Source organism: Psammomys obesus, unplaced genomic scaffold (assembly GCF_907164565.1).
Source record: "Psammomys obesus unplaced genomic scaffold, mPsaObe1.curated_primary_1811, whole genome shotgun sequence".
NCBI classification, from domain to species: domain Eukaryota; kingdom Metazoa; phylum Chordata; class Mammalia; order Rodentia; family Muridae; genus Psammomys; species Psammomys obesus.
The window spans coordinates 28,175,427-28,200,553 of NW_026585644.1; the positions used below are offsets into that span (position 1 = coordinate 28,175,427).

General features: G+C 40.5%; 1 protein-coding gene across 1 annotated transcript; it reads right to left on the reverse strand.

Moving 5' to 3' along the window:
* Nucleotides 1-454: 454 nt before the first annotated feature.
* On the reverse strand, nucleotides 455-18,673 carry Laptm4a (lysosomal protein transmembrane 4 alpha). Its single transcript, XM_055625825.1, has 7 exons — nucleotides 18,405-18,673; nucleotides 7,052-7,172; nucleotides 4,417-4,493; nucleotides 4,203-4,325; nucleotides 3,045-3,140; nucleotides 2,510-2,608; nucleotides 455-1,060 (listed from the first exon to the last, which is right to left on the reverse strand). The coding sequence occupies exons 1-7, from the start codon at nucleotides 18,513-18,515 to the stop codon at nucleotides 986-988; spliced, it is 702 nt and encodes a 233-aa protein (XP_055481800.1). The 5' UTR covers nucleotides 18,516-18,673; the 3' UTR covers nucleotides 455-985.
* Between the last annotated feature and the right edge of the window lie 6,454 nt (nucleotides 18,674-25,127).

Sequence of the window (25,127 nt, forward strand, 5' to 3'; positions counted from 1 at the left end):
GTGGGAGTGGGGAGATGATATGGGGTGGAGAGAACATTGACCATGAACCACCAAACAAGCTGGGCATATAGAAACACTTTTGAGGCTACTGAGGGATTCTAAGGAACTTTAGCTGGACACCTTAAAATGTCCTGTCTTGGCTTCCCCTTGAAATGCTAGGCTGTTGTATAAACTCCCACTGCCCCTGTACAAGGAGAATCACATCCTCTTTCTCTGCTCAAAGGGCTCTAGCCTCACTTCTCCCTGACTCTGCTCTTACTTTTACTCCTCCATCATCCCTCAATCCAAAAACCAGTAAAGGACTTCTCATCACATATTAACAAAAACAAGGAAAAATTTTTAAATGAGGAAACTACCCAACAAAACTTCTCCAAACATATCCTTGTCACTAAGGAACAGGGTTACTATACGCTGCAGCACAAATGTGAGGCATGCTTAAGAAGAATGACAACGATAAAATTTAAGAAGTTTATTAAAGCATTTTATCACAAAGATGGAAATGTACAAATTAGAAGCATGCAACCATCATCTCCCATGGTCAAATCAAAATGTTATTTGTTTTTCCTGTTTCAAAGAGCTGGAAACTGTAGATCTTACACCCAACTCATTCATCCTAAACAATGTAATCATTCTCTGGAAACTATCCAGGGCATCAATATCCAAAACACAAACCGTTATACAAAGAAAGTGCAAAGTTAAAAAAGAAAATATGGAGACTACCCTTCCCCCCCACCCCTTAGGTAAAGGCTACCAATGGCACTTTGCTTTTGCTTAACCTAGATTGTCTTCAAAAAGTTCCTAAAATGTGACACTTAACGAAAAGTTTTTAATAAATGTTCAAAAGCTCCTTAGTGTTTGAAAATAAATGCTCAGACAAGACAGTGCACTTTATATCAAACATGTCTGAGAGCCCTGCATTGCAGCTTTCTGTAAAATAAACAAGACAAGAAGCTGGTATAGGGTTTATTGACAAGGCAGACCGTCCTCAGGCAGACAGGTAAGGAGGCGGTGGCTCTTTCTCAGGCATCTTCACAGCCATTTCATAGGTTGGCAAAACGTACTGAAGAGAGAAAAGAATTACATTAGACAAGTCCCTTTAAGTTCTTTTCTAGAATAATCAGCATTTAGACTCCATGTCCTAAGCAGGAGCACACAACCCTGAGGGCGACAAAAGGTGAGCTCAGCAGTTTCTAAGAACTCAGGCGGCAGAGCAGCTTAAACGCCACACTCAGTGATACTGGATGGATGAGTGGAGTGTGTGGTCATTTGAATAAGAATGGTCCCCACCATTCTTGTATATTTGAATGCTTAATCACCAGAGAGTGGAATTCTTTGCTAGGGTTAGAAAAATTAGGAGTGGCCTTGGAGGAAGTGTGTTACTGGGGGTAGGCTTTAAGGTTCCAAAAGCTATCAGGCCTAGTCAATCTGTCTCTTTCTCTCTCCACTCTCTCCATACTTTCTCTGCTTGTTTATCAAGATGTACCTCTCAGCTACTTCTCCAGCACCATGAGTGCTGCCATTCTTCCTGCCATGATTACAGACTAAGCCTCTAAAACTCAATTAAGTGATTTCTTTTTTTAAGAATTGCCTTGGTCACACTGTCTCTTCACAGCAACAGAACAGTGACCAAGACAAGATGGACAGATAGATGAGATGGATGGATGGATGGACTGATAGGTGGATGGATGAATGGATGCATATAGATGGATGGGTAGGATGGATGAGACGATACAAAGCAGTCAGAATTAGAATTCTTCCTCTGGACTAACCCGGAAAATGGACTAACACACTAACCCATATATAAAATTAAAAAATACAAAGGGTCTCCTGACAGTGTGACTGTACTTAAAGGGCTAAGGATCTGGGGGAAGAACCCTACTAACCACTCTACAACGAGCTGCCAGTGATCCAAGCTTCATGATAATCTATACTCTAATGACAATGACCTTCTATTCTGCTCTTTGGGATATTAGAAAACCTTCTCAAGTCCACTTTAGCCTAGTAAACTCCAAATGACAGGCTGGGCCACATGTATTGTATACACTGAAAACCTGGGAAGAGTGCAGGGCAGGCAAGAAGGTGCTGAGGTGCACCCAGCACTCAGACTTCCTCACATCATCTCCCCAAAGATCCAGCTTTGGATCTTACAGATACACAAACACATACAGCACACACACACACACACACACAAAACCACATACACACAATCAGAAGCTTGCCTCCCTTATAAGCCTCGCAAGCCAATTATAGATATTCCTAGCTTATCTGTCTAGAACTGATTGTGGGAACCAATAACAAATAAACCTAACAGTCAAGCTAGGCAAACAGTGCAGAGTGCTCTAACCCGTGTGCACAAGATTCTCGGTAGAAAATGCTAAATCTTATACATTCATGTGTTCCAGACATTCAAGTTCCAAAGCACAGTTATGGTACAGATCAGAAAGTCAGGGCCCACATTCACTTCTGAAGGCATCAGTAAGAGAGTGACAGTTTGGTGAGTGTAATTTACCTGTGGAGGTGCTTCAAAGGCAGGGTACACAGCAATCTCTGGCACATTTCTGTTGTTGATGTATTTGTAGCAGTTCCAAACACAATTGATTAGGTAAGCCTGAAAGGAAAAACAGAATTCAGCAGCCTACTCTGAGAGAAGAGGACCACCATCCCTTCTGTACTGTCTGTAGAAAAGAGACCTAGTACAAGCCAGGCTCGCAATTGACTGGCTCTCCTTTAAACATCACAAGTTTCTCACAGAGATTCTAGCTAGAGATTTAGGTTTGTTAACAGACTGTGGTGGAAATCCCAATGCTCAGGTTGGGAATTTTAGTAGATTTTCCTACAAACTATGAACCACTTTTGAAAACAAAAGGTCCAACTAATCACTGCGCACAAGACAGAGAGGACCCATCCCTTATCAGGAAGTTCTCTCTACCACTGTGCCAGAAATGACACCATCACTACAAATCCTACATTAACTGTGATCCATATAAAGACAGGGCAGGGAACGGTTTACCAGTGCCCCCAAGAGTGAGCCACAAGCTACATACCTTAAAAATGATGAAAGCCACAAAGAACACAAGAACAATGAACAGGAGGCAGCTGGAGTCCAATGCCAGGAGGTCATCTTTGTAGGGGAAATCAGGCTGTTAAAACATAAAAACATTCACAATTCCACCATGGCACTTGCACTTTTGGTAATCTGGGGAGCATTGTAAGACCACAGCAAAGGGCAACAAAGTCAAAAGTGACAGTTACTGCAAATTTACAACAAGAAATTAATGCAGCAAATCCAAGCCCCTTATCATCTACAGACTAATCATTTTTGATCCGCTTGTTTACTAGCTAGGATAACTAAAAGGTCTAAACAGAGCTAATATTCTTTCTACTGGCCACTATTTCCCATCTTTCTGCCTCTGACAAAATATAACCACTTGTTTAACACTCCAGCCTTGCCCCGGGTCAGATAGCCAGGAGGAACTGATATTGTAGTGGCCAGGACCAGTGTTCCACAAAGGAAGCAGCTTTTCTAGGAGTCAAATATTGGCCTCAAATCTTTATCAGCTAGGTAAGAAGAAGATATGCCACTGTCTATAAGCCAGGCAAAAGAACAGTATTACTGCTGACACACTCACTATACTGGGAAGGGTCAGCTGTACTCATCTGACTCTGGAAGGCAATGAGTTCATTGTCAGGAGAAGGGCATCAGAAGGGAAGGGAAAGTTTAAAACTGGCCAGCAGAGCTAGTAGTCTCCAATGAAAAGGACTAAGCCAATCAAATAGAGAAGAAAAACCACCAGGGTCTGTAAAAAAGCAGGGTTATTCATTGTTTGATAGTCTTTCCTACACAGGACTAGAATACAGCATGCACAGAGGCACAGGGCTAGGGTACAGCAGGCACACAGACACATGCCACTATTCTGATGAAGATGAAAACACCAATACCTTAGTAAGCAGCAAATACAGTTGAATACTCTATGAAAACACAATAGCTCAACTATCTCTTCCACACTACCTCTCTTTATGGACTTCTAGTACTGGACTGTCCTACTGGTATGGTTACAATGATCATCTATTTCTATTTTACAGGTTTTCACATGGGAGTGATTTTAAGATACTGTAAAAAGCAAAGAGTTAACAATAGTACCTAAGGCTGCTGCAGAATTTCAAATATTTTACTTAAGTGGCTAAATTTAAATAGCACTTACTAACTGATCCAGATATTCTTTGATTCTTGGCAAGTAAGTGAGAGAACTGATGGCCACCAGACAACTGAGAACGAAGTCAAAAAGCCGGTAGCAGAAGAATGGAATCAGCCAGCCCACTTGATACTGAAGAAGAAAAGTAAAATTTAGTACACTTATAAAAGCACTACCCTCAGTCAAGGTCAAATGAGGGGAGATGTAAATATAGCAGACTTACAGAAATTGCTCCATAAACCAGCATTGAACTGATTATAAACATAAGAACAGAGACGGCAAAAAGAACGCAGGCATTATCTAAGAAAAGAAAAACAAATCTAATTAAGAAACATATGCAATGAAAGAAACTAAACTCTCCAGACAAAATGACACTTTAAAATGTTTATATGTAACTGTTTAATATAACTGTAATTGTTTTCAAAAGTGGCTCTTAAAAGATCTAAGGACAAGATGAGAAGAAAATCTAAGCCTTGGCATGAAGAAATTTTGAGAAATTTACACATGCCTTTCCATGTTAAACTGATGCAACTACTCCCTGACTCTGCTTAGGATGGAACATGAACACCTAACTATAGGAAAACAGGTCCTTTGTGCCTCTACATGTCGGAGTGCAAAGAGACAATTAAAATCCAATACAGCAAGATGAAACACAGGCAGAAGCAATGAAAAACTATGAAAGAATTCACACATGTTGGGTTTTGTGAGATGAGGGTTTAACTGAAAGAAGTTGCTGTTTGTTTAAGACAGATGAATTGTGTACACACACACAGAAAAAAAAAAAAAACAAACCTACATATGTACCTCTTGCTTTGATAAAAATACCACGTGAAACTGAAAGTTCTACATTAATCCCATCCCAGAATCAAATCTTTAACCCATGGCTTCCTTCAGTTTGCCTACTCTCCCCTACACAGGTCTATTCCTTTTAGCTTTTCTTCAGTGTGCATTAACCCGTTTTCACCATTTTCTTCAAAACACAACCAAATAATCCCAAACAATACTAAACCATACTTCACTGAGGGAGTCTCTTCACAACCTATAGTTAGTTAATCCTGTGACCCTGGACAAGCACTAATAAACTAAAGGGAGATGGGAAATGTGGAAAGATAGCTCTGCTTGCTGCTCTTGCACATGAGCTAAGTACAGTTCCCAGTACCCACATCAGGCTGCTCACAATCACCTGTAGCTTCAGTTCCAGGGAATCGGATGCCTCTGGCTTCCAGTACCTGCACTCATATGCACATGCTCCTACACACACACATAACTGAAAACTTAAAAATTAAAGGGCACCAAAAATGAAGAATAATCACTAACTATTCATACTATTATATACTTATACAAATAGCTGTCACTGAGCATTATGAATACTACCAGTATTTAACATAATTACTCTATCATCTCAGAGGACCTCCAGTGTTAAGGATTTAAAAGCTCGTCCTACTTGAAGAATCAAACTACAAAGCAAGAGCCTCTCTAAAAATTGGAAGAGGGTACTAATAAAAGATCCTGAAATTTTGTTTATTATTATTTGGGGAGGAGACAGTTCAGATAAAAACAAACTACTCACAGGGAAAAATATGAGAAAAAGCTATTCCTTGCCACTCCTGTCAGCGTCAATGAACGTTACAAGGATAGGATGTATTTTTAAAAAGTCAGAAGACTCTTCAATAAAACACAGACACACATGCATTATACATACACACTCATCAATTGTTTTCATCCTATTATGTATTAGTCACAGAATTCTTCTTGGCTCTGGGAAAATTAAGTTATCCATGAAAACAAATTATTTAACAACAAAAAACAAACAAACAAAAAAACATAGATCAGGCTGGAGAGATGGCTCAGCAGTAAACAAGCTCACTGTTCTTGAAGAGCAACTGGGTTTGGTCCCTAGCACCCTCATGGCAATGTACAAACTCCAGTTCACATTGCCCTCTTTTGGCCTCTAAAGGCACTGCACACATATGGTGCGTATACACACATGCAGGCAAAGCAATCACAAAATGAAACAGTCTTTAAAAAAGGAAAGTACAATCTTCATCCTTGGATCACAGGTGGCTACAAGTTCAGAATTTCATGTTAAAAGTTAATATAACCTAAATTCCTAGGAATTAAGATCTATAGTATCATAAATACACTTGTGATTCTGGGAACAATTTTCTGAACTGAACTTTTAAAACTAAGCATGCAGAAATTGTATTCTAAACTCTGAAGCATAGGTTTCTGTTTAAGTATTAAATTTATGACATAATATATACTAATATAAATTCAATCAGAATTGTTTTATATCTATATTTTAAAGAGAAAACTGGTAATAAAAATTGCTATCAGTGAATAAATGGGTTTAAAAGGACACTTTCTATGAATGTTCTAGGGCTACTTTATTTACCTTTAATAGCAATGTTAAGTCTCTTTCCACATAAACAAGAGAACTGGACACTGTAGTTAATACTTTACTGTAATAATCCATCTGATCTACACACAACTTTCTGATCCTGACTACACATGGTATCAGGCCCGCCCTCAAGTCTCCACTATCTTTATTTCCTGTTCTCTCTGTCTCTGATCTCAGTCAAAGCATGGACACCACCTATTGCCTATATCATCTTCCTGTCCAGAAACACTCTACTGTAACTCTTGCTGAACACCTTTGGGAAAAGTAATCAAAATATTTTGCTGTCTCAAGTAGTATAAATAACATTTAACTTGTTACTTAGTATGCAAATTATTTAACCCTTCGAAGTATAACTTAAGCATAATTTTACCAATCTTCCTATAGCATTCAGATGTAGACTACAATTGGCTTTATATATAAAAATCTGGCAATGATATCTTTTAAAGTAAAAACTTACCAGCCATTCTCTCAGATGAATAGTAGTTACCAATGACTTCATACTGAATGTTGACAGCTGGCATGGAATTTGGATGAGTCACCTCCACAGTCAGCAAAATGGCCATCAATAGGTTGACCACCTGAGAAAGACAACACTTTTACATTAGCTTCTCAGGGACCAGTCTCTCTAGACTTTGTGTTACATTTAATACTGTTTCATTTGCAGTAACAAGTTTGTGAAATAGGTGACACAGATAAAACATGCATCAACATTGTGAGAACAGTTTAAAAGTCATAGCATGTATAAAGATTCTTAACCCTGTGCTAACACCAATAAGCTAGAATAAAATGCACAGAAAGTCAACTTAGGGAATCATTCGCTGTTCCTGTTTGGAGGCCCATATTTCATCACACATCCATCACAGACTTGTCAGCTCACCACCCACATGCTGATGGCTGCAACTCCTCCAAAGCACCCCCATGTATTTGGTTCAAATCCTCTCCCTCTCCTTGCATTTGTCTTAATTCTACCTGCTATGTCAATGTTCCTCTAATGCTCAAAAGCAGCTTCCAATCACTGTACACACTAAACACTCAGGTTCTCAAACCACTCCTCTCCTTTCTACCATGTTTTAGCTACCTGTCTATTTCCCCTTTGCATAAGTTCCAATGTAAAAGACAAGATTCCCTAACTTGGCACACAAATTTCAAAGATAACTGTACCGGCTTTATGCATTTTTGCAATGTCACACTGGAGTAACTCTATACTACAACACCTAATTGCTTTTCTACACTTGAGCTGATAAGCTACCTGCAAATCAGCAGAGTTGGATTCAGGTGATCATGCACAGCCTTCAATGAATCGGTACCTAAACTTCACCTTACTACATCCGTGCCCACTAAGATTTCCTAGATCTAGATTTTGACATCCTACAGACTGATTCTCTCTGGTTTCTTCATTCTGAAATATAATCATGAAATAATAATCTCCATGTAGGTCACACACACAAACACGAGCTAAGGAATATCTAGGGTCTTTGTCAAACATTTTGCTGCAATCCCATCACAACACCACAAATTTCCCTACTCTATCAGGGATATAAACTCCATTTTAAAGGAGTTCGATCAACAATACCTGAAACTCCTCTCTCTTGTCCACCCTAAATGATGGATGAATGGTAACACCTAAGAAAGTTATTTTCTTGTATCAGGCCGAGTCTTCAAAACTTTCAGTAGAAAGCAGGCCAAGGCTTATTTTAAGTTAGGTATGCTTTCTTGTACCGAACTTGTATCTTGTACTTTGGAATTAAGTTTGATATCCATTCAGCAAACCTTTGCTGAACACAGTTATCATCCATCCTAGCTTAAAAAAAAAAAAAAAAAAAAGCTTTGTATGCTACACAAAAATATTCATGTCTGGAAAAATATGAAAATTTAACTACCAAATGAAGGAAATGAAATACTAAAACTACTACTTAGGAGGTTTAAATGAATGTGTGTGTGTGTGTGTGTGTGTGTGTGTGTGTGTGTGTGTGTATACCACAGTTGTATATATGCCACAGTCCATGTCTAAAATATTTTAATCACATATGTGAAGTTTTAAAAATTCATATTTTGTTCTATAAAAAGTCATAGAATTTTCTACTGTCTTTGCTTAATATTGTTAGCAACACTTTAAAGTTTACTTCACTGTGGGTCGTACTTAGAATAGGACAGTAACTGGTCTGGGAAAACAGTACTTGTGATGCTAAGCACTTCCCATTGAACAACTACTCTATGCTCGTATAGATCCTTGCAATGTACATCACTTTCAGCTGATAGTTCTACTAAACTCCCTATCGAAATTTTCAAAAAATTAAAACTGTAACCCTATATTTTAAAAAGTCTTTTAAAATATTCTAGTTATGATTCTCCTTCATACACACACTGTATTCAGGAAAGAAGCAGAAAATAAAGGCTTGTAAATCTAGTAACAAGGCCAGGCAGAAGATAGCACATGTGTCAACAACACAGGGAAAGCACCTATTATTAATGAAGGAGGATAAGACTTTAAAAGCCTTCTGTACACTTCATGAGTAAATAAGCAGTAAGAAAACAATGTAGTGCCTTTTATTTGGTAGAAAGGAACAAGATCTAGTCCAGGGAAACACTCAGGCCCAGGCAAACAATTTCTCCCTGCTTTTCCGTATCAGTCACACACATCCTCGACGACTCAGGAATTCTTTTCTTTTTTTTTTTTTTTTTTTGGGGGGGGGTATTTTTCTCTGATGATAGAAAGTATCTGTACATCTTTATGAAGTACAATGTTATATTTTAGTACACTTATACAGCATTTACTGGTCAAATCAAGACATGTCATACCATAACCTTAAAACATTTCATTGTTTGTGGTGTGAACCTTGCTTAGCTCTATTTTTTTTATGCAATATTGACAGCTGTAATCATCCTCTGTGCAAGAGAACACTAATTGTATTTTAATCTTCTTGCTTACTAACCTCTCCTCTTGCCTTTCAGTCTCTGATGACTACTATCCTGTCCATAAACTAAGCTATTTTGTAATCTGTGAGTAAAATCATGTATTTGCCTTTCTGTAATTCATTTATCTCAGTTGTATCTTCAGTTCTATCCATGTTGCTGCAAATGCTGATTTTGTTCATTACTGCTCACAGAACCCACTGTGAATGCAGACCTCGTTTTCCTTATCCATTGTTATCAGTGGATGTCCCATCCGACCCCTACCTCCTCTACTATGAACACTGCTGCAATAAACACAGGCTGCAACAGATCTCTTTGTTATACTGATTTCCTTACTGTGGGTAAATAACCACAAATGGGATTTCTGGGTTCTATGGCATTTCTACCCTGTGGAGCTGCCACAGTTTATCCAATACTACAACTCCATACAGTGCAGATGTCCCTTTCTCCCAGTCCTTGCCAATATGCACTTTTTGTCTGGTTGACAGGCATTCACTCACTGGGTATGATGCTATCTCATGACATTCAGACATTTTTCATATATATGTTGGTCCTACTTATCTCCTTTTGAGAAATGTCTACTCAACCAAGCTCCCCTTTTAAAATGTGAGTAATTGTTTTTGCTGTTGAGTTCTTCATATACTTTGTCATTAATCTCTTGTGAGGAAGTGTGCAAATATCTCTTGCCATTTCTATAGGTTGTCTGCTCACTGTTCTGATTCTTTGGCGTAAAGAAACTTTTTAGTTCAATGCAATACCATTTGTGTGTGTTCTCTTTTGCTGTCTATGCATTTCCATTCTTGTACAGAACTTTCTTGCTCAGACTGTCCTGACTCTGTGTGTGTGTGTATGTTCCTTTGGGTCAATTTGGCACAAGCTATAGTCATCTGGAAAGAAGGAATTTCCATTAAGAAAATGCCTCCATGAGATTTTCCTGCAGGCAAGTCTGTAGTTCATTTTCTTGATTAATAACTGGTGTGGGAGGGCCAAGCTCATGGGGGGGGGGGTGCTACCACTGGACAGGTGGTCCTAGATGGCATAAGAAAGCAGGATGAGAAAACCAGTAAGCAGAACTCCCCCATAGCCTCTGCTCCAGTTCATCTAGGTTCCTGCCCTGACTTTCCTTTGGTGATGGACTTGTCATGTGGAAGTATAAGCAACACAAAGATTTCCTTCCTAAGATGCTTTTAATCAAGCATTTCATCACAGCAATAGAACACTAAGACACAAACTTGCATCAGTACTTCCCCTATATTCTCTCCTAGCAGATTTAGTCTTAAGTTTTATACTTAAGTATTTTGTAGTATTTAAGTTAGTTGCCTTTTATTTATGACAGACAAGGGTCTAGTTTCATTGTTCTACAAGTGTAGACAGGCAGTTTTCAAAGCACTATTCATTGAAGAGAATGTGTTCACCCAGCTGTGTATTTCTGACACCTCTGTTGAAAACCACTTGGCTGTGGGGAGTGTGGGTTTATTTTTGGGTTCTCTATTCTGTTCCATTGGTCTACATGTCTATTTTTGTACCAGGACTAAGCTATGTTAGTTATGACAGCTTTACATTTTGAAACTGGACAATGTGATACTTCCAGATTTGGTCTTTTTGCTCAAGACTTCTTTGGCACAGTCTTCAGTGGTTCCATTCAACGTTGGAACTGTTTGCTCCTACTAAGTGAAGAACAACAGCAGGTACGCTCCCTTACATTAACAGACCCCTTTGGGTAGTATGGCACCCATGTTCCGATGCATGTCTTTCCATTTGTTTGTGACCTGCCTGAAGTCTTTCATCAATGTTTTATTTTCACTGTAAACTCTTTCACCTCCTAGTTAAAGTTACTCTTGGGGGGAGGGGGAGGGTTTTTCTTGCACAGCTATGACAAGCTTCCCTAATTTCTCTTTCAGACAGTTCATTTTTGGCATATAAACTATTCTTCAACTCTTCAAATTTATTAATTCTGACAAAAAATTTTTTTTCAGTCCCTTTCCTATGTGTAAGCTTTTCATCTGTTTGCTTGGTAAACTGCTCTGGCTAGGACTTTCAATACTATGTTGAACAGAATTATTAAAAGGCACCATTATGTGGTTTCTTATCTTACTTAGAAGAACTAATTTGGTATGGTGCTAGCCCTACTTTTTTCATGTGAAAGGATGGTAAAATATATCAAATACATAACTGCACATATTTTTTGAAATTGTCATCTGGATTTGGTCCTTTATCCTACATATATACCACCTTCATTGATGTTCCTGGGTTGAACCATTCTTGAATCCTTAGGATAAATACCATTTGATCATAAGGATTAACTCTATAATTGAATTGTTTACCAGTGTTGTATTGTGAATGTCTGTACTGCTCAGATACTAGCCTAAAGTGTTTTGTTTAGGAGTCTTTTATTGTTTGTTTTGTGTCCTCCATTGTTGGAGAATAATTTAGAAAGATAGTAGTGGGTCTTTAAATTAATTTTGTAGAATCCGTTGATGAAATAATCAGACCTTGGACTTTTTTTCTTTGTTGGGAAACTTTTCACTACTAATCCAATCACATTACTTGTTCGCTTTATGGTCTATCTTTGCTAGGCTGTGTTCAAGATTTACCTAAAGATTCCAATTTACTGGCAGAGAGTCCTTTGTTCTAATCTCTCTAAATGTCTCTACAACACTGTAGTATCAATTGTATCATTACCTTTCTAAGCTGATTCTGATTTTTTTTTTTTTTTTTTTTCACTTCTTGGCCTAAAAATTGGAATTTTTTCAAAAACTCACCGGGCATAGTGACCCATGCCTATAATCCCAATATCTGGAAAGCTGAAATGGGAGTAGCTCTGTGAGTCTGAGGCCAGCTTGAAGATAGAAAGTGCTCTCCAATGAAAAAACCATCTGAACAAAACAACAAAACCTAAACATTTTCATTTTGTGGCCTTTTTTTTTTTTTAAATTTCTGTTCTGATTTTTTTTTTTTTTCCTCTTTCTCCTCCTACTGCCTTTGGGCTTAGTTCTTGTTTCTTATTTCCTTAAGAAGTACCATTGGTTTGGGACTCATCAACTTCTGATGCAGGTTTCCCGTTGGCCCAAGGCTGTGAACTTCCTCACTGAATTTGCTGTGTCCCTGGGTTTGAAACACTGTTTCTACTTTCATTTGTTTCAAGAAATTTTGAATTCAACCTTTCAATCTCTTCTGTGCCTATTCTTTGGAGAACTGCAGTCTCATGTCTGGGTTTTGACATTACTTCCCCCATTCCTCCTTATACCGACTTCGAGCTTTATTGAACTATGATCAGGAAGGTCTCTCAGTATGATTTCAGTCTGGAAAAATTTGCTCAGACTTGATTGGTAGCCAACATCTATCCTGCAGAATGGGAAACTCCATCCCTGGAACTCACAATGAGAGCTGTATACAAGTAGATGTGGTGGCCCACATCCTTAGTCCCAGCACTCAGAAGACAGAAAGAGGCAGATCTCTGTGAGCTGAGGCCAGCCTGGTCACATAGATAGTTCCAAACCAGCCAGGTGCCCTGCACTCAGAAAGATAAAGCAAACCTATCCAGTGATACTCAACTGTAATCCTAACACTCCTATCGTATGTGAGATGGGATGTACGGAAAGGAAAATGACCCAAAAGCTCACACCTAGCCCGGAGTGCGTAGACTGGTAGAAAACTGTAACATAAGAAAACAAGAACTCTTTTGATCTCCTTACACCCAGCATGACACATGCATGAACACGAACACACACACACACACACAAAGCTAGATCTCATATCAGTACCCCAAAGATGGACTTGGTTATCACTAAACACAATTTTTTTTTTTAACAAGTTTACATGCATGAATGTTTTGCCTGCATATGTCTATTCACCATTTGTATGTCTGGTGTCCTCATGAGCCAGAAGGTGTTGGACCCCCTGGAATGCAAGTTACAAATGATTGTGAATAGGCATGTGGATGCTGGGACTAGAATCTGAGTCCTCTCAAAAGAGCAGCCAGCACTTAACCACTAAGCCACCTCTCCAGTTCCAATCCTTTAATTTTTTTAACATCACCCGACAATTTTCCCACAGCATTTTTGTCCCACCCAGTATCTTGTGAGACTGTAACTAACAGAGTTATATCTGCTTTAGGATTTTATAAGCAAGGAGCCCTTTCAGGCAAACAAGTCCATAAAACTAAGCATAGAATTTGAAATGATAATGATCAAAATTGACCACATCTAGAAAAAAAAATTGTTGTTGGTTACTATGCTTAATTATAACTGATTTAGCTCTATTTTTCTTAAGAGATAATTCAATCCATATATGTCTACTGAATACCTCAGATATACTAATTGGTAATAAGCTACTTCTAGATATGTTTTACATAAGTGAGGAACTCTACACCTATCACTGAGGACCCCTACACATACCCAGTTTTGGTGCCCATAGAGGTTTAAAGTCAGGGCCTTGTGCATTCCTTATTTGCAGTGTAATTTAGGGGAGGATGACCATGAAGAACTCCTGATTCTCCTTCCTCCACCTTCCAAGTGCTAGGATTACAGATTGCGTGCCACCAGGTCTGGTTTATGTGGTACTGTAGATGGAACCCAGTGTCTCATGCATACTAAGCAAAGACTGTCAACTGAGCTATATATAACATCACCAGTCCCTTGAGGAGCACTCTGTACTGACCTACATCCGCAGCCGCAAATGACATCGTGGTGGAAAGAAAAATGAAGAAAAGATACTCATACTCTTGTATAGTGATACATACAGCAGACACCCAGAGTAAGGAAACCCACCCATGAGCTCAAGAAGTAAAGAAAACTTTACTATGCAAACACATGTACTAACAAAGATTTGCCTGGAATTGGCAAAACGTTAATGGCTGAAGTGGGGTGATTTTTAGAATTATTTCACTACTTTTGCAAATCTGAAGGTTTTCCTCAATATATTCTTATGGGCCCACAAGTTAGCGCAGTGGGTAAAGACAGTTGTAACACAGGCCTGGTGACCTGAGTTCAACCTCCAGAGCTAACAGAGGTGGAAGAAGGGAAGTTCTACAAAACTGTGACCTCTATCCCACACCACCCCCTACATCATACATGGATATATACAGTAATAGTAAATCTTAAAAGAATTTTTAAGTGAATTAAAGGGCAGAAGAGCCCTTCAAAGGGAAAGAAATAGCATGTACTTGAAAGCACAAACCAATAGCATGTACTGAAAGCACAAACTTTGGGTGAGGGGGCCCTATGGCATGAGGAAATATGTCCTCACTTCTAACACTGCAGTACTAAAGGATAAAACTTCCATGAGAAAGTCTTCTGTTACACAGGCTCACAGTAAAATGCACTTGTATCGCTGAGCATGGTGGTGCACACCTTTAAGCCCAGCACTCAGGAAGCAGAGGCAGGCAGATCTCTGGTCTATAGAGAGTTCAAGGATAGCCAGGGCTACATAGAGAAACCCTGTCTTTAAAAAAGCAAAACAAAATGCACTTGTATCAGGAAGGTTATCTCCTGCAACAGGCTTTTAACCCCATGCTCATGATTCATACATTTGAGTTCAGATCTCCTAAGGATTTGTTTAAAATAATCTGGCTTCAAATTCTTTAAATGATAAATGAACTTGAAGAATGAAGAAATCTAAGCCTGAACTCATTCTAAAACTGCATATTACTTATGCCTCACGCACTTCTTTCACATTTAAAACGTCAAATGCTAACTCTTCAGGTTTGCTAACTGTTACTTATAACGGATTCTGGTTTTATGTCCCACAAAACTATTCAATACCAGCTACAGGATTTAAGGGTTTGGTTTGGTTTGATTTGGTTTGGGAGATAGCATCCTATGCAGCCTAGGCTGGCCAGTAGCCAAGGCTAAGTTTGAACTTCTAATCCTCCTGATACCACTTCCTAAGTACTCACATTATAGACATCTATCCCCACACCTGGCTCCATACAATTAATCCTTTGGAATACAGGATTGTGATAGCCTTAACAGAAAACCCATCAACATCAATGCAACAAAAAGCCAAAAAAATAAAACACCAATGATGTCATTATGAGTCACTGATGTGTCCAGCAGGAGGGAGGTCCATGCCTCCAAGTTTCAAACACCACGGCAAAAATCATAAATGCAGGCCTTAGTCCAGATAGCCCAATCTGGTTCATCATTATTCTCTCACACTGATCAAGACATACCGTTCCTTTGGAGTCAAGGACCAGTGCTCATGACAAAGTGGTTAGGAAGGGAACAACGGAAAAGCAGAAATCAGGAGGAAAGGACATTCTATCTGCTGTAATCTTATGTCTCTGCTTAGGACAGCAGAATGCACAATTTGGACAAGACATCTTTATTTAGAGTCATTATACATTATACTGTCTCATAAGCAGAATCCAACTAGCAGAAAGCATATCTTCATACTACTATAGAACTGAGGCTTGTATTTTTTTTTTAAATCACCAATAACACTGTAATAAACAAAACAAATGCTCTCTTCCTCCCCTTAATCTGATTAGAATCTGCTATCACTGCTCATCTTTCTCCTCTGTGACTGTAAATTCCACTTCCCTGGCTGTGCTCCAAAGTTCTTTGTAATACCATCAACATTAAGAGATGATGTCATGATCAAAGTAAGCAGAAGTAGAATCTACCATGCAGCAGGTAATAAGAATACAGAAGTCATTCAAGGTGGGTGATCTACCTCTTTTGTGTGTCCATCAGAGCTCTTCACACTGAAAATGGTCAATAAATCTCTTATATGAGTTAAAACAGATCAACTGAAACAGTCTGTAATAGTCTAACCTGAATGTTAATGAAAAATAACATCTTTTCAAAACTGAGCGCAAAAAGAAAAAAAACCTTTTTCACACCAAGAGCTTCAATTGTGCTACAGATTTAGACCTCTCAACCCGTATTTTGTTAAAAATAAATGTCCTTGGGGCTGGGGAGATAGTTCACTGGTTAAGAACACTGGTTGTTCTTTCAGAGGACCTGGGTACAATTCCCAACGCCTACCTAGCTAACTGCCATCTGTAATTCCAGTCCCAAAGGAATATAACCCCTTTGGCTTCCATAAACACTGCACACAAGTGGTACACAGAGAAACACGAAGGCAAAACACCCATACAGTGAAATAAAAATAAATACAAACTAAAAAGTGATAAAAGAAAAAAATCCTTACTATAATTTTTTGTTGTGCGTTGAGTTCCCTGTTCATTTTTATAAACAAAACCGATAGCATCAAAAACTCCAGCTAGCAAAGAGTGTAGAGAAATGCTGCCAATATCTCTAAATGGCTGAAGGGTTTTTAGTTTTGTTTTGCTTTTTCATGAAAGGGTTTGAAGCACTTTGTCTATGAGACGGAGGGACGAAAGAAAAAAGACAGGAAGATGAAGTTTTCAGGCAAGAATCCCAGGCTCTAATTCTATTTTCTCAGCTAAGTTTGGGAGGGAAGGTCATTTTCTGAGAGAAAGCAGGGAGGGTGCTAGGTAAGACTTGATGAAGGAAAGACATGAATCAGTCATTTAGGAGAATGGAAGACAGTGAAGGACAAAAAACAAATTAAAAATCCATACTCCTAGCAAAAAGGTAAACAAGAGGACAGTAGATATACAATTCAGCTGACTGTCACTAAATAGTCCAGGTCCAGGCCTACAGCTCAGTTATCGTAAGCAACATTCAGTTTCTTAAAGAAAATGTGACATAATTCTACAGTAGCAATAAGGTGACTTTTCTGAGTACAAAAGTACAGGAAACATGAAAATAACATCAGCACAAGCAAATAAACCTACATGCAAGCTTTCCTGGTGCTCTTTTCTAATCTACATTAAGGAAACAAGACTGAAAAAGCAGCAGTAATGTGGAGGTCTGAAAATCCCCTGGGGTGGGCTGTGAAACCATCTGCCTGAAGATTTTCATCTGGTGTTCCGCCAAATAGTTACTAATGACTTCAAGACACTGGGCGGGGAAGATTATAGAGAAGGAAGAGGGGGAGGAGAGGTTGGGAGTAAACTTCTCCCTCCTTTGCTCTTCATATAATTATCAGAAACTGCAGAGTATCTCTAACGCTACTCCCCATCCCCACCCCACATCGAAAATGAAAGTCATCCAAGCAGCCAAGTCAACAATACTAGTTCCTCAAAGCTTCAGCGAAGTTTAACAGCTTAAAACTACCTAAAAAGAAACACGTTTTTGGAAATCGCAGCAAATTAAGTTCCATATAAACAGATACTGGGAACTGTAGCTTAAAAAAAAAAAAAAAATCACAGAAAGACTTTCTACCGAACCGGGAACCAACAAGACCATCCAACTGCCGTGACAGAATCACATATATCCTGGAGCCCAGGAAATGCCAGCAGCGACACAGAAGGCTCTCAGTACACTCTCAGTACTCTCAGTACAACTCTTCCAAACCGTGGTGGGCTTAGATGAAAAGCCCTTGACAGGCAGGGAGAGTGGTATACCAAGGAAAATCTGACCCAGTGTAAATCCTGGCGAACTTCTAGACTCAAAACAGAGGACTTTCTGGCTACATCACTAAACGTCTCAACAGAAACTCCAGGAGACAACGAAAAATAAAATGGCTTTACCACCGGATTTCTCTTTCCATTCGGACAAAACAACGTCCGAACTGGATGCCTGCAGGAGGACAATAATTGTTTCGTCAGGAGAATTGGGGGGTGGGGGCGGGTGGAGGCCTGCGTACTTCCCGAACCCGAAATAACGATCCTATATCCCTATCCCCCTCCCAAATCCTGCTGAGCCCCATCTCCCAAAGTACCCAGCCTCCGTTCACAGTTAATCACCCCAAAAAGTAGAGTCCCCCAACTTCCAGGTCCCCGCCTCCCGCCCCCCAGTCCCGAGTCCCACCAGGCGCGCGTGCGCACTGGCCGGGTGGAGCGGCCCTTGCCCGCCTGCCCTTACCATGTACCAGGTCCCCAGGATGATCGTCCCGGTGCGGACATGGCAACAGCCGCAGCACCGGGTGCTGTAGAACCGGTCGCTGCGGCTCCGCTTGAAAGTCATGGACACCATCGGGAACCTCGCGGGCCTCGTTCTCGCCCAGGCCCCTGACAAAAGCTTTCGGCCCAGCGTTAGAACCCAGACGACTCGACGACGCTGTCCAAAGCCAAGAGAGGCGTCTTCTGGTCCGCCCTCCCTCAGGGTCCCTGCCAACTCCTGTGCGCCTGCGCGCTGAGCGCCGGACGCCGCTCTCGCGCGACCTCGGCTAGCCCGCTCTCCCTCCGCCTTCTGCCTCATGGAGACAAATGAGGAGCGGAAGGCTGAGGTGGGTTGGAGATCCTGGCTTTTGATTGGAGAAAACGTGGAGATTGACAGAGCTCACGCCCAATCAAAAGTTTAGCTCTCTCCGGGCACTGTTTGCTCTGCGTGAACCGGGCCCCGCTCACGGTCTGGGGCTCTGTAGGTCTGTAAGTCTGTTCACCATCCCGAGACGAGCCCGGTAACCAGGCGTTTAATCAGAGAAGGGAGAAAGAAACGAGACGGGGTTGGATGGCAGACAGCGGGCACGGAGATCTTTGGCGCTGTCTTTTGCCACGTTGTCTTTGTCACAGGACTGCGACGTTCACGTGACGTGTTCACCCAGCTCCATTGTTGGGCCGGCCAGGGGCGTGCCTGTGGGGAAAGGAGCGTGGCTACCCTGCAGGCGGGGTCCTCTGGTTCTGGCCAGAATCGAGGCTCACCGTAAGGATAAAGGATAGGATTTTTGCCCTTCCCCCGTTGCTCCGTAGCCTACTTGGAGGGAGCCAGGAAATACCACTGGACTCTTGGCTAAAGGCCAAGGGATTAACGAAAGTGACAACATGGTTAAAGTGGAAATACCGCTTAGCGGCTGGGTTTTTATAGATAATAGTGATTTTTATTTTGAAGAGAAAGATTGTGAAGCACATTGAAATAGGCCGGAAAAACAAAACAAAACACGGTCTTAAGTGAGAGGCAAGCCACGCTTTTCTGCATGTTCTGAGTGAACTTCAGCTTTCTTTGGGATGCTGAACATGTCTAAAACATGTTCACTACACTTAACTGAACCTTAACCCTTCTCAAAGAAAGCCATTTGACATAAATTGGGTGATTCATTCTTCAACAGTGGGTGCTTTAAATTCATCCTATTTTAATTGCTTCTAATATCTTAGGATCCTCATTAACTGAGTCACGTTTTTGACTGAATTCATTCTGTATTTGTATAAGGCTTGTGGCTACCTTGAAAAGAAATGTAATAGTGTGCCAGTGTGCATAATCAAATAAGCACTGAATATTTCAGAGAACCTCAAAAAGAAAAATGTGTTTTGGGGGAGGATGTGGAAAGAGGGAACAGATGATGGGACAAGTCCCTTAACTTTGCCTACCATAGTGGAAGCCAGTACAGAATGCTAGAAGTTTACTGACAGAAATATATGTCTACATACTGTGGGCATGGACTGGGCATGAGATGGCTCAGTGGGTAAAGTGCTTGCCAAGCAATCGGGAGGACCTGAGTTCGGATTTCCAGGCCCTATGAAAAGCCAGGCACCATGGCTTTACCTTTTTATAAAACCCAGCTCTGTTACAGCCAGACAGATGTTGGAGTCAGAAGAAATCCCTGGAAGCTCACTGGCCCAGCTATCCTCGTATATGAAGAAGCAAACACGAGAACACAGAGACTTGTTGGTTTTTAAGGATCCTAAGATGTCTGTGTGAGTAGATGCCAAGTGTGTGGCAGTTGGGAGAGGAAGCCAGAAGAGGACAGCAGTTCCCCCTGTGGCTGGAGGCTATGTGATGTGGGTGCTGGGAACTGAACTCTAGGCCTCTGAAAGAGTAGAAAGCACTCATTTTGGTTTCTTAAAGATGGTATATTATGTGTATGAGTGTTTGGCCTGAGCATATGTAAGTGTCTGGTGCCCACAGAAGGCCAGAAAAGGCTGCTGGTGGGAACCAAATCCAGGTCCTCAAGTGCTCCTAACCACTGAGCATCTTTTCATATAATCTAACATATAACCTAACATATCTCCCTTTCTCTTCCCCCTTTTATTCTCTGTTTTGTTGTTGCTATTGTTTTTGTTGTTTTGAGACAAGATCACAGGCTAGCCTCCAACTGACTATGTAGTTTAGTTTATCTTGAATTTCTGATTCTCTTGCTTCTACCTTCTTCTGTCTACTGATCCTTTACCTATGCCACACCCAGGGTTTTGTACATGCTATGCAAATACTGTACTGAGCTACATCTCCAGCCCTTATAATCTTGTTTTTTATTTAAAAAATAAAATAAAAAATATTTATCCTTGGTGCTTACCTTTTTCTCTTTATCCCTCTCCCATCACCATTGCTCTGTTAAACCTAGCCTTATAAGCCTGACAAGATTCAGAGTTGCCTTACCCAACCTTTTTTGTTACTTGATACTCCTGGGAATCTGATGGTCACCTCATCCTCTCTATTCTAGCAGTCATATTTTATCACGGTACATACATGCTTTCCAGAAGTAAAGTAATAATAAAAGGCTTATAAAATCCACTGGTTCCTTTCCCTACCATCTCAAGTCCTTTTACAGATCTTCCCCATTTCCCCATAGACTCATCTGTACTCTGTCTTGAGGCTACCTTTGATGCTTACGGCCACCCATTCTTGAACCCATCCTTGTATTTGTCTCTGTTCCCTATGAGCCTTTCTGATTCTTATTAAAAGGAAAGAGTCAACTTTTTCATCCCTTTAGTCCTGAGTTTCACTATTTCCACTAATGTGGGACAAACATAAAATGAGCACTTGAAAAATGCTAGTGCCTTGGCCTTGCCATTTTAGTCCTTTCTCAAAACCTGCGGAAACTCTAAAGAGCCTGTGGTAGCTTGCTGCACAGTGAGGGATAAACAGGATAAGCCATTGCTCTTACCCCTGGAGGCCCAAACCACATGATGTGTGCAAACTCTAGGTCACCTTTAGGTCCTCAGATCAGTTTACCAGCTGACCACAGAGTTCAGCTGAGCTGCTGATTGAAACCAGAATAGATGTCCAGTTTATCATGTTCTGAGAAATCTTTTAAATGTATATTGTTTGAAGCCTATAGTTCCTAAGTGGCTTATTACTAAGCAAAAGTTATGCAACACTTTCAGCTTTTCCCTTTATACTCCGTACAATTTCATATTCTTTTTGTTATTGTTAAAAACATTCTGTGTATGATGTATGAGAGTGCAGATGTGTATGAAGAGGTCAGAGGACAGCATTTGGGGGCTGGTTCTCTCCTTCCACTGTGGGTTCTGGGGATTAAGGGACAAGCATTTTTACCTGCTGAGCTATCTAGCTGCTCTGCCCTTTTAATCTGTATGTTTCCTTATGTGCATGTCTGTGTCTATAAGTGTTGCTGTGTACATGACACAGGGGTCATGTCAAAGTCAGAATAAACATGTGATACACACTCACACAAACACACATTGTCTTGATCACTGTTCTATTACTGTGAAGAGACACCATGCCCAAGGTAACTCTCATAAAAGAAAACATTTAATTGGGGGCTTGCTTACAATTTCAGAGGCTTAGTCCATTATCATCATAGCAAGGAACACGAAAGCAGGCGGACATGGTGCTAGAGAAGTAGTTGAGAGCTACATCCTGATCCACCTGCAGAGAGGAAAGAGAGACTAGGCCTGGTATGGGCTTTTAAAACCTCAAAGCCCATCCCCAGTGGCATACCTCTTCTAACAAGGCCGCACCTCCTAATCCTTCTAATCCTATCAAAGAGTTCCACTCCCTGATGGAGAAGCATTCAAGTACATGAGCCTTGGGTGGGTTGGCATTCTTGCTCGAACCACTACACCCAAACACATAAATGTTTTAAAATCTTAAAAATTACAGGAGAGAATGAGATGCTGAATTGATACGTAGTCAGAACAAACCCCTATCATACTGTGACTGATTTGTGTGTCCATACATCTCTCTTTCCACCCACCAATACATCCATTATCTACTCACCCATCATCTACTTTGTCTCCCCCTTTCCCAAAACCCCCCAGCCTCTGTGTTTTTGTAATGTTCATCTTAGGGACTCATGTGAGATAGAATCACATGTAGGCAAGGTAGCTTTGACCTTAATGTCAAGGATTACCTTGAATTTCTAATCCCCTAATCTCAACATCCCAGATACAGGCATATGCTATATGCACTGTTTTATGAGGTGCTAGGTTAGTTAGGGTTAGGGATGGGGATCAATCTCAGAGCTTCAGGAATGTTTGTTGAGCACTCTACCAATTAAGCTGTATCTCCAGCCTCAACCCTTTTTATTCTATGGTATTTTAATGGGAAGAACTAAGAAGATGCAGAAATAGTGCTTCATAATAGGCACCATCCACGTGGCACTCCATATGTGGACACAATTCATATCTGTGACTGGTCACCAGCAACCCAGGCTGGTTTTGCTCAATGTCTGTGTGATTTGTCTTTCTTTCTGTCTAGAGTAAACTTCTGGATGGATTGGACATGTTTATATATCTTTTTATTTACCAAGCCACCTGGCACTAAGACCAGTTTGATAAATATTTGCTGATGGCTGGGCAATCCAGAAATATGGGTCATTCGCCTTGAATGGCAGAAAAATGGACCATTCAGACTCTGAACAGCATTTATTTTATAGAGTTCCACTCTCCTGACTGTGCAGGGTTTAGGCATTTGGTGTTAGCACTAGCCATTTAAAAATGTGACCTTCTGTGACATAAGATGTCTCTCACAGCTACATGACATGACCCAGGTATCTCTGCATCGGCATCAGTGTTTGTTTTACCCTCCCTTTCAGGGTTTGGTAATGAGGGGATTTCAAGAGCCACAAGCAATTGATGAGTCTGTAAAGCCTGGAGTTGGCTTAGTCATGACCACAACTGACCACTGTTTATGTAGCTTCCGAGCCACCCAAGTTTAGGTTGTTATAGTCTAAGAATAGCCACACATTGACCACTCGGGACACCAAACTCAGCTAGATAGAAGTTTATTGAATGCTGAACAAAGACTGACAGGTCAGGGACACAGTCTGGATCTGGAAACCAAGACTGTGACATTGAGCTGTTCTCAAAGCAAGTTTTTAAAGGAAAAAGACCATAACCAAGCGGGAAGAATCAATTCTATTCCAGGTATAGCGTGTCTAGTCAAGCAAGAAGAATCAGTTTTGTCCCAGGTACATTGTGTCTAGGTAGACAAAGCTGACCTTTAAACTGATTGGCTGGGATATAGGACAGGGGGATTTGGGGATTTTCCAGCTCCCTATCATTCCCTAGAGAAAGAAGCATGGGATTGCCATTCAACTCAAGCAGAACATACATTTATCATCTTTGTCATTATTCTGAGCAGCAAGCACTGTACTGTAAGCCAAAGGCTATTCTTATGTTAGGAAGGCAGAGTCTGAGAACTTGAATTTACTTTTACTTTAACGTCAAAATGGAGACTAAAAGCAAAATGGCTTCAGTTATGCTAAAGGCTTAAAGCAGGTGTCAAAAACGAAGCTACATTTATGTTAACAATTAAAGTAGGTCTTAAAGGAGAGGCTCTACTTATGCAAAAAGTTAAAGCAGGCCTCAACAAGGTGTCTCCCAGAGGCCCTGGTAGTTCTCTGCAATATTTTAAGTTCTCTGCAATATTTTAAGCAGTAAGATATCAATCCTAAACTCATGGTGGTACATGGCTCTAATCCCAGCACTCAGGGAAGCAGAGACTGTTGGGTCTCTGTGAGTTGGAGGCCAACCTGGTCTACAAAGTGAGTTCAGGACAGAAAAGGCTACACAGAGATACCCTGTCTCAAAAAACAAATAAAAAACAAACCTCAAGTTATACTTGAAAGACTTCTCTAATATAAGATTTTAAGTAGCTGAATTATCATAGGCAGGATCCTCATGAGCCTGTCTACCTTCCATTCAGTCACCAATAAGCAAGAATTACTCTTCAGACATTCACAGAATTATCAATGTGCTGTGCTACCCTGCTGGAATCAACTGAAAATGAGTTCAAAGACCCCCAAACAAAACATCAATGAAAACAACTCACAAACAAGGACTTGAAAATATTGTCACTTCTAAAACACATAAGAGAGAGTAAAAAAGTGTCCTGCCTCTGCCATCCACAGGATTCCTGTCTTGGGGTCTACTGAGTCATTAGACCTTGGAAGATAATAGTTTTCTGGGACTTTGATTAATTCTCAAGAGGGGATGTTAGGAAAGATGCTTTCTGGCTTCTCATCTCATCATATCATTCTTACTCCTGCCACTGTGTTGCCCCTGCTAAGGGGTAGTGCCAGGGAAGGCTGATATCATGCTCTTAGATCTCCAGAACCGTGGCTTTTACAAATCATCAGCCACATGTATTCTGTTAAGGCAATGGAAAACAGCCTAAGACCAGTGTAGCCTGTGAGCATTAGATTATTAATAAAGTATTAGATTAGAATTGTTCAAATGGTATAGCCTTCAAGTCCTCTTGATTGCTAGATTAATAATCTAGTGTGTGGCTTTATCCAGAGTGGCTCAGAGAAGCCAAATGACTGGATAACCTTGATTCTTCTGATCTGAGAGAATTCTGAGGTACAGACCAAACTCCAAATCTTAACAGGGGCATAGAAGTCTTTACCTTACCCACTTCCTGAAGCAGGTGGGCTGGAGGGTCCCAGTAGGAACCTGTACTGACTGC

What these genes read in the sequence shown, in the direction of transcription:
- Laptm4a (XM_055625825.1), bottom strand. Translation starts at nt 18,515, where the DNA reads ATGGTGTCCATGACTTTCAAGCGGAGCCGCAGCGACCGGTTCTACAGC. An exon ending in TCCTGGGGACCTGGTACATG is followed by an intron (nt 7,173 to 18,404) that starts GTAAGGGCAGGC and finishes TGTCTTTCTCAG; the next exon opens with GTGGTCAACCTATTGATGGC. An exon ending in TGGCTTTCATCATTTTTAAG is followed by an intron (nt 2,609 to 3,044) that starts GTATGTAGCTTG and finishes TTTTCCTTTCAG; the next exon opens with GCTTACCTAATCAATTGTGT.